Here is a 15,137-nt window from a genome sequence, read left to right as displayed (position 1 = left end):
TTGGCAGTTCCCCTAATAACTATGCCCCTTTAAGGCTTGGGTGGGGGATACCTGCAGAGGCAACATCAAGACAGGGCTCAGCAGCTACAAGCCTCACAACCCTCTCGAGGGCGAGGCCGGGGAATTGGCCTACAGTGTTAAAGCACTCATGGGCAACGCACTACCCCTACTCCAAACCCTCTCTTTGTGGTCAAAGTAAAACTGCTTTGAAATGTCCTCGCTGGCACACAGTCACCCAGTAGGAGGTCGTGTCACCTTTCACCTCCCCGATGGTGAAGCATCACATCAAACCAATGAAAGCCCCAGATTGTTGAACAAAGATACTCCCTGCCCGTCCTGTCCTATCCACTGGACACTGTCCTGGACATACCACTTGCACTGCAAAACTTCCAATATGGCCACTTGTCCATACTCTGCTCAGAAGTTCAGGCTCTCTTGGCCAAATGAGTCCTAGAGAGGGTGCCCTCATCATCGATAGAGACAGGTTGCTACTTTCTGGTGCCGAAAAAAGATAAAGGATTCATTCTATCCTAGATGTTCGCCTCTGAAGTTCTTCCTCTGGAAGGGGTAGTTCAAAATGGTCAACTTGTACCAAGTCCTGTAGACTGGATGGTAACACCGAACTTGCAGGATGCATGCTTCCACACTACTGCCCTGCAGTCCCACAGGTATCGCCAGTTCTTTCAGATAGGCAACAAGCAATTTCAGTTCTTTGTGCTCCCCTTTGGCCTTACCAGGGCTCCTCGGGTGTTAACAAAAGTGATTGTGGTGGTTGCAGCCCATCTGCGATGATTGAGAATCCCAGTCTTCCTATACCATGATGACTGGTTACTGAAGGCGGGCTTGCCTAGTCGCAATCCACCTCCAGACGCTGGCTAATCTGTTGCCACTGTTCAGTTTCTCAATCAACGTGCAGAGGTCAAACCTTACTCTACAAAGTCTCCAGTTCATCTGAGCCATCTTGAATATGGTGCTTTTCCAAGTCCTTCCTCCGTCTCAATGAGTCCAGGACATGTCAGCAATGATCCCCATGTTTCAACCTTTTACCTGGATCTCAGTAAAGCAGCTCTGAGGATTCTTGGCCTCTTTGCCTCCTGCATAATGTTTTAACCCACGCTAGGTGGCACATGCGGTCTCTGCAGTGGGAGTTGACCTATCAGTGGATTCATCACAAAGACAACCTCTCTGATTCTGTGCAGGTGTTGAAAGAGAGTGCGAAAGACTTGTAGTGGTAGCAGCTCGACTGCAATTGGGGCAGAGGCAGACCCCTCTCCCTACCCCACCCGGAGCTAATGGTTGTGACTAATGCGTTCTTGCCAGGTTGGGGAGGTCATGTCATCTGGAATAAGTAGAGAACTGAGGACATAGACCACACAACTGCCATGTGGTATTGCAACAAGCAAGTCAGTGTAGGTCATGGGTTCTGTGCCAGGGGGCTCTGAGCTTCCGGAAGTGGCTGAACACTCGTGGTATCTCCCTGATCGCCTGTCATCTGGCAGGGTCTTTAAACGCTAGGATGGATGAACTGCCTAGCAGATTCCAAATATCAGTTACGCTCAGAGGTGGCACAGAGCATCTTTGAACAATGGAGAAAAACCCTGGCTCAATCTGTCGTGATCTAAGAGAACGTGCATTGTCAAAGCTTTTTCACATTGGAGTTTTCAACGCTGTCCTCCCTCGATGAGTCCGTTCATCAGCATTGGCGGTTTGGATTCCTGTACACCTTTCCACTGCTCCCTTTCATTTCCAGAGTACTCAAGAAGATCATGAGAGGCCAGGCCAAATCCAACCCCGGACTGGGCAAGGAGACTTTGGTAACTGGAACGTTTGTCAATGAGCATATGTCTTCCAGTCTGGATGGCTTTTCAGGAGGACCTGCTGTCACAACAACAGGGCCCGGTCATGCACCCAAACCTGCACAATCTACACCTCCGTGGGTGGAGACGGAGCTGCAACAGTTGATGGCTTTCGATCTTCCTCCTGCTGTCGTTGGTGTCGATTTGGTAGCCAGGCGTCCATCAACCAAATCAATGTATGCAGGATGCTGTGAAAAGTTGGTTGCTCTTCCAAAGCATACAACCTCTAAATGCACAGGTATTGGAGGTTCAAATTCATTTTACAGTGCAAGCGAGAATTAACAAGTTTACATTAAAAATTCTTATGGGACTTCTATATGCAAATGATCAGTAAATTTCATCTTAAAAAACTAGGTGAGATACAAAGAGTTATAAAGTGTTGCAGTGTCATCTATTTTGTGCTGATTAATAAAATCTTTCTTAAGAGACATAAAATTAATAAGTGTGTTAAAAGTCTATCAGACTTGGCAGTGACCAACAATCTGCTGTTTTACATCACATGTAATAATCACAGACTGACAACATTGCAGCACAATGTAAATTAATGGGCCCCTCCCATTGGAAAGTACTGGTAGTCAAGGCAGTTCATTTCCATAGCAACAATTTTCATATATTTTAAAAAGCAGCCATAACATCGGCCAATGCGAGTGAGCAAACTCCAAGCATTGTCCCTGATACACCCATATACATCTTTTCCCCGGATAAATTAGTCCTTTGGACGAAAGCGGCATTCCTGCCCAAGATTCATGCACTTCCAGCTAGGGAAATCCATCACCTTGTTCGCTTTCTCTGCACTGCTTTATTGCATAACGGGAGAAGAGTGGTTTCCTTGCCTTGACCCTAATTAGGTACTTTGGTTCTATGTGGACCAAACCAGAGACTACTGACTGGCCGACTAACTGTTCATTGGTTTCTTTGGGGGTAAGAATAGAAAAGCTGTGCAAAAGAGGAACATCTCAAGATTGATTGTGCAATGCATTAAGATCTGCTATGGGGTAGTCCATAAGCAGCCTCCAGAAAGCATGCAAGCTTGCAAGCTCATTCCACCGGCTGATAATACTGCACTGGTGTGGTGTGCCAGTCATGGACACTTGCCAGGCTGCTACGTGGGCTTTCCTCCACATGTTGACGAGCCTTACTGTTTGGATAGTCCAGAATAGCAGGATGGTCTGGCCTGGCTTGTAGAATTTCCTTGTCTGAGCCATTCCCCAGAACCACCAACAGAGGAGGTGTACTCTTTGGTACCTGTTCACAAGGTGAGGAATCTGTGGTTAATAGTGTCTATCAGAAGAACAAGGGACATATCTTCAGTAACGCCTTTTCTGATGGAGACTTTACCTAACTGCAGATTCCTCACCGATCCTCCCATTGCCCCTGTTCTGTCAAAAGGACTCGCATAGTCCTTTAAAATGATGCCAAATTTAAAAGATCTGCACTTTTCAGTATCTTCTTTCCTTATGCTTTGTGTTTGACAGCGAGGACGAAGATCAGAAAGAAACTGACGTCAGTGCACAAAGATGGTGTATATATAGAACGATAAGCAATGTTGCATATTGTAGACCCAGGGATTTGCTTTAAAGATTCCAGATCCTGCCTGGCTCCTGGGGAATTACACAAGGTGTGGAACCTGAGGTTAGATAAAGTCTTTATTAGAAAAGGCGTTACCCTAGGTAAGTATCTTGAAAAATTGTCCAAAACCAGTGGGAAAATGCCTCGCACTGATACAACTTATAGGATCCGGCCCCCAGTGCTTTAAATCTGTTTTCTGCAACCTCTTTATTCTCACCTGTCTATACATCTGTACTGATCATATGTGAGTGATGAAATAGAGGATTGACCTTTGGAGGGGATCGCTGATGCATATAGGGAGAAGTAGAAACAGTGATTGTTCCAAACTGTTTTTTATTGATATTGTATAAAAGTGGTCCAGTCCCCTCTGAGACTGGGATTGACGTTCATTAATCTGGAAAAATTGGACTGTAGGTTTAAGACTACATCATCCACTAAAGTAAAGAGCACTGGCAAAGCCAATACATCTGGCATTGGCTGCTAGCATTTTGGTTTTCTCAATGCTTGTTTTGTCATGAGTTTTGTAAACCTTTATTGTTAGGGAACCTGCCAGTAGGCCACCATTAATCAAAAAGAAAAAAATATGACGATAAGCAAAACTATATTTTTGTCTCAAAACACATTGTCATAGTAGTCCTAGTACTGATGGGAACTACTTAAAATGTGGCGCTGTGCTCCACGCGAAGGGACAGATGCTGCCACTCAGTGAAATTACCCAATAGCTGAAGAGGGCTGGCTGAGTAAGTATATATGTAGTACACTGGATTCTGCAATCCTTGTATTTACAGCCAGCCTCTAATGTCTTTATAATCGGGGACTTGTGACACACACACAGTCGCCGATTATAAAGAAATGGCATAGCTGCTCAACTGTAATAACTTATTACAGTTGAGTTCTGACGTCTGACGTCACAATGTCTTCTGCTGGAGTCCACAGCCAAGGGGAACTCCAGGTGCAAGGAGCATATTTGAAGCATTGGTTTAAAGAACAAAAACAAGACCTTGGTATTCTTTCTTCTGCTCTGTTTTTCTAGTTGTACAGTGACGAGCATAAAGGGGGAATTTATGGCAACATGTTTAATTTTTGCACTTCTAAGGTAATTATAGAAAAAGTTAGACTTTCTGCATGTTTCTACACATTCCGAGCTGCTGTGCCTTTTTGTAAAAAAATTACTTAATTAAATCGATTCTAATATCTTTTTTCCACAAATATCTAACAGCTTTATTGATGTGTTTAATTTTGCACTAGAGTTCTATTTTTACTCTTCATGCTTGCAAACATGCTCTCTCTTTCTATTGAAAGAGCTACGAACCAAGGATTTAAGTGGTTTGTGGAAAAGATGAAGGTGTCACCATGTATTATAAGGAATAAAGTACCAGCTGCCGTACAGTATACGGGTATTGCAAGTCACCTCTGAGTTCCATAACCTTATAAAGGAACTCGGCCTTAAGCCTCATCCCTATGTAGGTGAATGAACTCCTCTGTGACATGCAATATCCTTATAATGTATGTCAGGGCATACTTTATCCCATAGATACTTGTAGTAAAATCAAAAGGCATAGGCTAACTGCAGACCTAATAAGTTGAACTAATTTCCCGTCTTCCCCTCATTCGTGTTGCATTTGGCACTCACTGGCAGCTGTACTAGATGGTGAAGAGATACTCCAGCTTCTCAATACCGCCCCAGAATCTTTCCCCCTCCCATATGCATGGCCAGGCCTGGATATCAGACCTTAGTAGGCCCCTTGTCCCTCTCCTGGTGGCTGGTACAAATGGCTGGAGTTATGTGTGCGCAAAATACAAAGCAATGGGTGATTACGAACAGATCCTTTCTGTCACTGTCTTCTATTTCTTTGCTTTCACAGTCCGTGCAGGGATTTTAGACACTGGCGATAAGCATTGCAAGATCAAACAATATTTTAGGCCACACAAATACATTTTTGTTACGTGTGACTGTATTGTGATATTGAATGTGTTCTTCTTTTGTAGAGTCCTTGAACACTGCTACAAAGCTGAACTTTCCTTAAGCCATGGCTATGAAATCTGCTGTTGGAAAATGGTATGTGGATAACATTATACGTTTATGTGTTACTTGTTAACAGTTTCACCTTTGACGGTTGATAACACGTATGCTACCTTGATGCACAGCTTTTAAATAAGAGAGACTGATTTGAAATATTGGCAATAGTAATAAGAAGGGGCCCTTCCGAAATACTCAGAATTATTAATTTACGGCTGTACCCATCAGGGGCATGTTTTAGTGGTACTGCTTAAAGACAATCTGTGTGTCCATTTCATATGTTAGTCTACTTAAGTCTGTCGAGGGCGGTTTTAGCGGTGTCATATTAAATCAGTACATCATGATAGAGAGGCAGTGTCTCAGCCTTCCTCCTCACACACCAACCCCTCTTGTTGCAGGTATCATTTACATTGTAGTTTAGCCCAAGAAAAATATTCATAGTTGTGGAATATGGAGCTGTCCCTCTTGGCATTGGTCACCTATCCCACTACTGTGTGAGGGCGGAGATGGAGACACTGTCTCTGCCCAGCATTTGCAGGCAGTGCCGCAGCTTCAAGCCTCCAGCACACCTGCCCTGCATTGATCTGTGAGGCTGCTGTGTACGGGCCAAGAGGCACCAAGGCTCTGGACATATGACAGCCAATGCACACAGAGGGTGACTGAAGCAGCATCCTTGGCACATTCCAATTCAAAAAGCCACATGGCTCTTCTCCCGTCATCATCCTGTGGAATCCATTATGTCTGCTCCACATGTCACATCTGGCAACACACATATCTATGCTACCTTTTTAAGTCTCACCAAGGCAGCGCTTGCGCTGTCTCTTCGAGCCATGTTGTAATCAGTCTATGGGCTTTTAAACACTCCCAGCACTTTCCATTGGTTCTTTCCTCTGCCTTTACAAATTCCTTTGTTTTCGTTGGTCAGTTTCATAATTTGTCCTGCCTTTAGGCTGTTTTGTTCTGCCCTGCAAACATCTCCTGCTTCATAGATCCTTTCACTATGGCCATATATTTCCTTCAGTGCACTACCTTGTCTTTGGCTCTGTCCTTGCTGCTGCTTCCAGGGTACTTTATCTCCCATGCTTTTCCAGAACAACACATCCCACGGCTCACAGCTTGTTTTAATTCTAAATAGCTGCTCTTTACTCCCTCTCAGGCTGCAGCTACCTCCTCCTCCCTCCAGTTTAGAATGAGCAATTACAGCTTCTAGAGCGCAGGTTTATCTGCTTTAAAAAATAAGAGTGAAAGATCGGCTTCATCTTCTTTAACTTCCTGCCTCTTGTGTCTGGCAGTGTCTCTGTGCCCTCTGCCTTCCTGACAGACCACCCAGCCCTGCTCCCAATGGAAAATGACTCTGTGACTCAGGGGGCATTTCCTTTTACAATGCAGTCCTTTTCCACACATAGCACGAGTAACAGGGAAAGGAAAACATGCTTCAAAACGGCCGGCCTGTCTCGCATGTTCGTTTCCAGATGCATTCATTTTATGGCATGCTCCAAAATATGATTATATAGCTAAGAAGCTTGTTCATTTTTTTCATTACTTTTTTGTTTTTCTTACATTTTTGAGTGTTCATAAAATACACATTCTGACTTCTGGAAGACTGCAAATAAAAAAAGCAGAAGTAAAAATCGTTGTTATTTTTAACACCAACAGCTCTGACTTTAACAAATGTGTTAGACCTGGTACCATAGGTGTGAGTCTCCCTTACATTTTTCGCTTTTGTCTCCTCTGTTTTGTATATGTTTTTGCTGGTTAAATGCTTTGAGCACTGTGTCACTGCTATTCAGTGCCATAGTGCAAGTGCTCTCTATTGTAAATTACGGTAATGGATTAGCGACTCCATGATTGGCTTATTTGATTTACTTGTCAGACCCTAGTACAGTGCACCATGTGTGCCCAGGGCCTGTAGATCAAATGCTGCTAGTGGGCTTGCAGCACTGATTGCCACCCACAGAAGCAGCTTGTAAAGTGTGTCTCAGGCCTGCCATTGCAGAGCCTATGTGCAGTCTAGTATTGCTATGTTGACTTGGTAAGTGCACCCACTTACCAGTCCCTAAACCTTCCCTTTTCTACATGTTAGCCCTAGGGCAGGGTGCAGTTTATGTGAAAGGTAGGACATACCCTGATGTGTGTGGCATGTCCTGATAGTCTGTTGTCGCATCACCGGAGAAGCGCGTCGCTAAAGCAAGGGTCGCCGTCGCATCACAGGAGAAGCGTGTCGCAGGGCCTGTCGTGGCTCCAAAGTTACAGAGTCGTTGCATGGTAGTCTGACGTGCACGCATCACCTTCATGCTGTCGCATCGCATCAAGGGCGCCATCTTCTCGCATCGGATCGTCGCGCCGCATCAAGGCGCCATCTTGTCGCATTGCAACTGGGCCGCACCACAAGATCGTCGCATCACCTCCTCTGCGGTAAGGAACAGACACATCACCTACTTTGCGCAAGCACTGAGGAACAGACGCATCGCAAGCCCCGAAGCAAGGAACTGACCCATCGTTCTCCCTGTGAACCTTTTTGTTTATCTTGCGTGACGCATCCAAAGGTACTTTGTGAGAAACGTGTCGCATTTACCATTAAGTGAACTAATTTATTTCTACAATCTTAGTAATTTTCTTAATTCTGTATTGTGAAGTTTTGTCGTTTGGGTCTTGTGTTAAGTCTATATAAAGAATACTTATTTTTATAAAACCTCTGTTGTGTCCATCTGTAGTGTTTTCACTGTATTACTGTATGTGTTCACAAATGCTTTACACACTGCCTCTGAGATAAGCCTGCCTGTTCCTGCCAAGCTACCACAGGGTTGAGCAGGGGTTATTTAGGAGTGTAGCCCCCTTACTCTAACTAGAAGCAAGGGTCCCTATTTGGACAAAGGTACAAGCCATTTCCAACTAGAGACTCCCAGTTCTAACAAAACGCTAGACCTATTACATTGCAAAGACTTGTTTCTCTGTCTCCTGCTCTTTGAGTGCTTCCTCAGGCCCAGCTTGAGGGCTGTTCCTTACCCCGGACTCCGGACTGACACCTCACTGTAGTCCAACTGAGATCAGGAGGTCTCACTTAAGCGGACTTGGCAAACATCCTCCTAAAGTGTGTGGGTGCACTCTTATCGGTTCTCTCTGTAAAATTTAACAAGCTCAGCCAATGTGGAAACACAGCATTGGAAGAGTTTCTCACACTTGTGACATTATTGTGTTTATGGAAAGATATTCTGTACATTTTATTTTGAGTTTTCTTTATAATAGTATGGCTTTCCATCTTCCCCAGGTAGACCTATTACATTGCAAAGACTTGTTTCTCTGTCTCCTGCTCTTTGAGTGCTTCCTCAGGCCCAGCTTGAGGGCTGTTCCTTACCCCGGACTCCGGACTGACACCTCACTGTAGTCCAACTGAGATCAGGAGGTCTCACTTAAGCGGACTTGGCAAACATCCTCCTAAAGTGTGTGGGTGCACTCTTATCGGTTCTCTCTGTAAAATTTAACAAGCTCAGCCAATGTGGAAACACAGCATTGGAAGAGTTTCTCACACTTGTGACATTATTGTGTTTATGGAAAGATATTCTGTACATTTTATTTTGAGTTTTCTTTATAATAGTATGGCTTTCCATCTTCCCCAGGTACTAATATGTTATCTTTAGCATGCATGCCAGTAAGAGAGTGTGGAACACCCCCGATATCCACTCACAATCTCCTTCACTAGAATGTTACTCCATCTTGCAGTGAGATGCATCATGCAGTGAGGCCCATACAGTGGGGTTCAGATGCTAGAGCTTAAGGGGGGTTTATACCGGGAGATAGCCCGCATAATAAAAATGTCTTCATGTCGCCTGAAGCAGGTTGACTATATATGAGGTGGTATTTATTTTTGCATTCATTATTTGCCTCAGTTTACATTAGCTACCACAACATTGTCGAAGGAGACTTTACGGACAGCAGAGGACAGGCTTGTTGTAATCATTGGTTTTGGATGTACTAAAAGGGAATTGGAAGGGGCTCTTTAGTGTCATGGGTCTGTACTTTTGGGAATAGGAACACAGCACTGGGTGGTGTGCCCCATGTAAGCACTGGGTGATGTGCCCATGTGAGCACTGGGCGGTGTGCCCCATGTGAGCACTGGGCGGTGTGGCCCATGTGAGCACTGGGCGGTGTGGCTCATGTGAGCACTGCGCGGTGTGGCCCATGTGAGCACTGGGCGGTGTGCCCCATGTGAGCACTGGTCGGTGTGCCCCATGTGAGCACTGGGGGGGGTGCCCCATGTGAGCACTGGGCGGTGTGCCCCATGTGAGCACTGGGCGGTGTGCCCCATGTGAGCACTGGGCGGTGTGCCCCAGGTGAGCACTGGTCGATGTGCCCCATGTGAGCACTGGGGGGTGTGCCCCATGTGAGCACTGGGCGGTGTGCCCCATGTGAGCACTGGACGGTGTGCCCCATGTGAGCACTGGGCGGTGTGCCCCATGTGAGCTCTGGGCGGCGTGCCCAATGTGAGCACTGGCCGGCGTGCCCCATGTGAGCACTGGGCGGCGCGCCCCATGTGAGCACTGGGCGGCGTGCCCCATGTGAGCACTGGGCGGCGTGCCCCATGTGAGCACTGGGCGGCGTGCCCTGTGTGAGCACTGGGCGGCATGCTCCATGTGAGCACTGGACGGCGTGCCCCATGTGAGCACTGGGCGGTGTGCCCCATGTGAGCACTGGTCGGTGTGCCGCATGTGAGCACTGGTCGGCGTGCCCCATGTGAGCACTGGGCGGTGTGCTCCATGTACACCCTTGGTGATGTGCCCCATGTACGCCTGGGTGATGTGCCCCATGTACATACTGGGTAATGTGCCCCATGTGCTCCCTGGGTAATGTGCCCCATGTGCGCCCTGGGTAATGTGACCCATGTGACGCTGGGTAATGTCCCCCATGGGAGGACTTGTTAATGTGCCCAAGTAAGACCTGAGTAATGTGAGAAGTGTGAGCACTGGGTGGTGTGCCATAGGTGAGCACTGAGTGAAGCCCTTCAGAGAGCTCACTGGGTGTCAGACATTAGGATATGCTAGAAGACAATTTTAAGTACTTGCTGACAACCATTTTACGGTTTAAATCTTTTTATTGCTTTGACAACAGCTAATAACACACTTGGCAAATGCAACTGTTAAATGCATGAATAATAATAATAAAATGCACAAGCAGATAATAATGAACAGCCTGCAAGAAATCAGAAAGATATATACACTAAATACACCAAATGATTACTTTAGATGTGCACTCTGACTCACTCACACATCACAAAGAAAACACCTCAACTGATTATAGCCACTGGCCACACATCACAATTACACTAACCAAAAATCAAACACTTTACCTGGTAGAATGTTCATCTTGACCCACTCCAGACTAGGGGACTTGCAGCTGAAGCCAGGAGACTCAGCAACCAGATGCCTGCACTGAAGATGCATTCATCGTTCAGGCTCAAACAATCCCGGTTTCTAAGTCAACAATCCTCTGCTTTATAGTCTCTTAACACACTAGAAGGTTTGAGAGTATTTCCTTTCGCGCCAAGGAAACTTACTGGAATTGGCCACCTTCCATGCAAACATTCCAGGGCAAAAGGAGTTCCCACATTCCATCTACATTCTCACATGTTCCAGCCTTTATCTTAACGAAGCTTACGAAAGCTTTCAGTACATTAAAAAAATCTCTTCTCCATAAATACAAAGCAACCTTGAACGTGATTAACCCAAACAACTTGCAACTTGCAAACAACTGTCTGTGCGCGCAAAAGAGCTCAAGCAAGACAGAGTCAGAATTCAGAATGACATGTGGCCATGTCAAAGCCAATAGTAAGAACTTCATAATACTTCCCAATGTATAGACAATGCACATTTGTACACCACTGCCTATAGCATCACACACTTCATCTCTCAATGTACAACACAATTCACATTTGTGCACCACTGCTCATAACACTCCACTTTGAGACCAAAAAGTACATTCCACAGGTCTCTCTTTCTCTCTCATGCTTTCAAATGCACATCCCACCCTTTCTATTCCTGGCAAGGCTGTTCTACTCTGTGACAGCTCCCACTTTAAGACTGCAAGATTACATCTTCAAAAGAAACAAGGCATATGCAGGATGCCGTACATTAAGGCTAGGGTAAAGTAAAACACCAAAGTCAATTAAAAAGATGGTAGTCCAAGGTCATCACGTGGTGTCAAACCATAAGAGTGCCTCTAGCATTATACCTCCTTTGCAACTGTAATTAGGGGGGCAGCTAAAGTTTTATACCTGACTCTTGCCTCAACTGAGGACAAACACTAATATTCTTGCTGAAGTGCGTCTCTCAGGATAAACGACTCCGGAACCTCTACTGCCATTTAACAAGGCATTGACAGATACACTGCTGGACACCTGGTCAAAAATTGGATCTTGCCCGCCAGTTATCAGGCAGATTACAAGGTGTCACAGACCTGGGCTGTGAGACCCTGGCTTCCTCCTACAATACCCCTCTCCCAAGAGCTGAGCAGGCCTTCACTTGCTGATTGAACCCCAACGTGTTCCTGACCATCCCGACAGACAGGAAGTCGAAGCGCATGGAGACCGTTTCTAAAAGGATTTTGTTCCTTGTCCACCCTTGCGTTAGGTTGAGTCAATACTAATTGCCTCCTGAGGAGATAATCCCATGCGTTGCAGGACATTTTCAGGGACATTTTGCACGCTATCCCAGACTACGTTTGACAAAATGTACAACACCGCATTGAGGTTGGCCAAGTTGCTGCAAAATACTCAAGCTGGTCAGGCCTGGACATAACCGACTGTGTATAGCACAGGCTTCTCCAACAAGTAGCTCTCCAGCTACTTGTAAGCAGCTCTCCTGTTTCCAGCCTAGCCTACTAAATTAGAAGCTTTTGCTCCGCTGAATTAGTGTATGTATACCAAAATTGAAAAGTGTACATTCAAGACAACATTTATTTTCTGAACTCATAAGGTGTTTAGAGAAAAATTGTTAAGTTCCTAAAATACATTTAAAGCTTACTAATATGATTACTTTGGTGCAAGGGGCATTCAAGCTATTGGCATTCTGCATTACGTATGTAAAGGCATTCCAAAATGACAAAGCCTTTTCCTCAAATTCTGTTTATTGAATCTTCCAGAAAAATTACAATAGAAATGCAATTGAAAAGAGAACAAGCAGTTACAATGCAACGGTCTCGCCTTTGCAAAAGTTGGAGCTATTGGCATTGTAATTGACAATTTTTTTTATTTATGTGTTGGTTTTGAAAACAGATAAATAAATGTCATTGTCATTTACAATGCCAATAGCTTAATCTCTCGCAAATGCGAGACCTGTTGCATTTGCACCCACACACACACACAGAGCCACACACACACACAGCCACACACACACACAGCAACACACACAAACAGCCACACACACACACAGCCACACACACACACACAACCACACACGCAACCACACACGCACGCACACACACACACACACACACACACACGCACACACACACCACAGGTTTGAGGTTTTGTCTGCCATAAATAACTTAGGCGAACCAGACCTCGACCCCCACAGCAGAACGATGCTGCCTTATGAGACAAAGCCATGGCTGGTCTCTGAAGCGGTGCACACTAAGAGACAGCTGTGGAGTCGGAGGAGCCTCAAAGTGAATGGGACACAAGCTGCTGGAAGCAGAGTTCTAACCTCATCAGTGCACCGATGAACACAGATACAGAGGGAGCGAAATCCTGGCTCAATCCCACAAATTTAAAAGCAACCCCCCCTGCCCCACTCCCACCACCTCTATGACAAGAGAATTCCCAGTGGCTTCATGTCTACATCCTCCCGTCAAGATGCTGCCCTGGCGAAGGATTAAAACCTGGGAATAAACAACAGTTGATGGCCCGGGACACCACAGGACATACAGATCCAGAAGAGTGCAGGGTCTCAAGAGCTCGGTTCAAAGGGTAATTCGACATAAAGATCGAAGCATGGTCCCTTTGCGGCCCCAAACCAATAGGAAAGCGGGGCTATAAGTGGAGCCTAAAAATGGTAAGCGAGACCACAGAACCGGTGATCCATACTGTACGCCACATCCCACACAAATAGATACAATCACACACAACCACATCGGATGTTTTCATCGGATTACCTTTCGTTTGAACTAAAGACGCATTTACAATGAATTCGGACTTCTTTAGCTCGTTTTGAGTCCATATTTTTTATTAAAATCTTTAAATGTATATGTTTCTAAATGTTGACAAACACAAAAATTACGGATGGATGGATCTGTTCATTGCTAGGGTAAACAGCAACATCTCGCTTTTTAATTAATATTTATGTATTAAGCACACCTATAAACCCTTCTAGAATATATTTTACCCGATTCAAATATACACCACGAAACCATAAAAACTTCTATTTGTAACTCATCCCTAAAACTTAAGAAATCTCTTAACCCTGAAACCACTGTACACATTACACTCACAGATACACGTAGTCCCATCAGAATCAGTGACAGATGTAATGCCACCGAACTGTAATCCGCTGTTAACGACCGAAGTCCTGGTATGTGGAACCAACACACCCGTGATCGGCTGCCCTGGAGCCCCGGACCTCACGCCGCCATGACTCCTGCAGGGGTCAGCCGAGGCCCTGGGCTCTGGCCGCCCACCGCCCTGGGCCATCCCGCGCCCTGGCACCCAGGCGCGGTTCGTCCATTGGGGCGTGGGGGCGTAGCCCCCCTGCCCGAAGCCGCCCGCAGCTCCCTCGGCTTCAATCATGTCAAGACTATAATTATGCACCCAGACTGGCGCAGCATATTTGTATTCAACTTTTATTCGATCTAAACTTGGAATACGTTTTAATATTTTTTTATCAGAGGACTGCTGCGCGGTGTTTAAAATGCAACGTTTGTCCTCACTGCTATCACTAAACATGTACACAAGTGCGCATGCGTGGGGACGGAGGGTGAATTTTTACCCGTGCCCACGCATGCGCACTTGTGTTTCTGCGACGTTGCGCATGCCCATTAGGAGCCCTAATGGGCGTGCTGCGGGCGAGAAGCTACCTGTGCCCCTGGCGCCAGGATTGGCCAGGGGCGCTGTGAGCCTGTGACATGTGGGGAGCAGAGCCCAGAGGTGGCGCGGACCGGCAGCAAGGTAAGTGTGTGTGTTTTTCTTTTATTTTAAAGTGTTTGGTGCGAGCGTGCGTGTATGCATGAATGTTTGGTGGAGTGTGTTGCGAATGGATGTGTTTGTGTGTATGCGTGTGTGAATACATTTCTTTGAGTGTTGTGTATGGGGAGGGAGGGAGGGGGGGGGGTCGCCGCCGGCCTGAGTGGCCTGGGACCCGCACTCGCAAATCAGTTTGCGCCCCACCACTTGATAATTTCACCAGCCGCCCCTGCTGGCACCCCCGGGAGTCTGGAGCTCTGTCGGAGGTCATGGCAGGGCAGCCAAAGTTCAAACCAACAAGGAGATATTGTGTCCGTGCCAACGAAGGGCAGCAGCGCCGATCATTCATTTCAAGGTCACTCATTTGAACTGCATTGGGAATGATCACTGCTGTTTTATAACTGAGAAATGTATTTAGAGGAGTTACCCCAACAAAATGGTGAGAGATGCGCTCAAGAGAGCCCGGCCCTGAGAAGACAACCCAGTTAACTGCCCCGCTACGGTAAAGTCCAAGCCCGTCACA

General features: G+C 46.1%; 1 protein-coding gene across 1 annotated transcript in view; it reads left to right on the top strand.

The window, feature by feature from the left end:
- Nucleotides 1–15,137, top strand: part of C3_1H5orf34 (chromosome 3_1 C5orf34 homolog) — a 377,197-nt gene that overhangs the window by 274,200 nt on the left and 87,860 nt on the right. Inside the window, exon 8 of the mRNA XM_086962940.1 lies at nt 5,415–5,484. Within this exon, the coding sequence (XP_086819066.1) occupies nt 5,415–5,484 (70 nt within the window). The remainder of the gene's footprint in view (nt 1–5,414; nt 5,485–15,137) is intronic.

Source organism: Lissotriton vulgaris, chromosome 3_1, assembly GCF_964263255.1.
Source record: "Lissotriton vulgaris chromosome 3_1, aLisVul1.2, whole genome shotgun sequence".
NCBI lineage: Eukaryota > Metazoa > Chordata > Amphibia > Caudata > Salamandridae > Lissotriton > Lissotriton vulgaris.
This window is presented reverse-complemented; position numbering and strand designations above follow the sequence as displayed.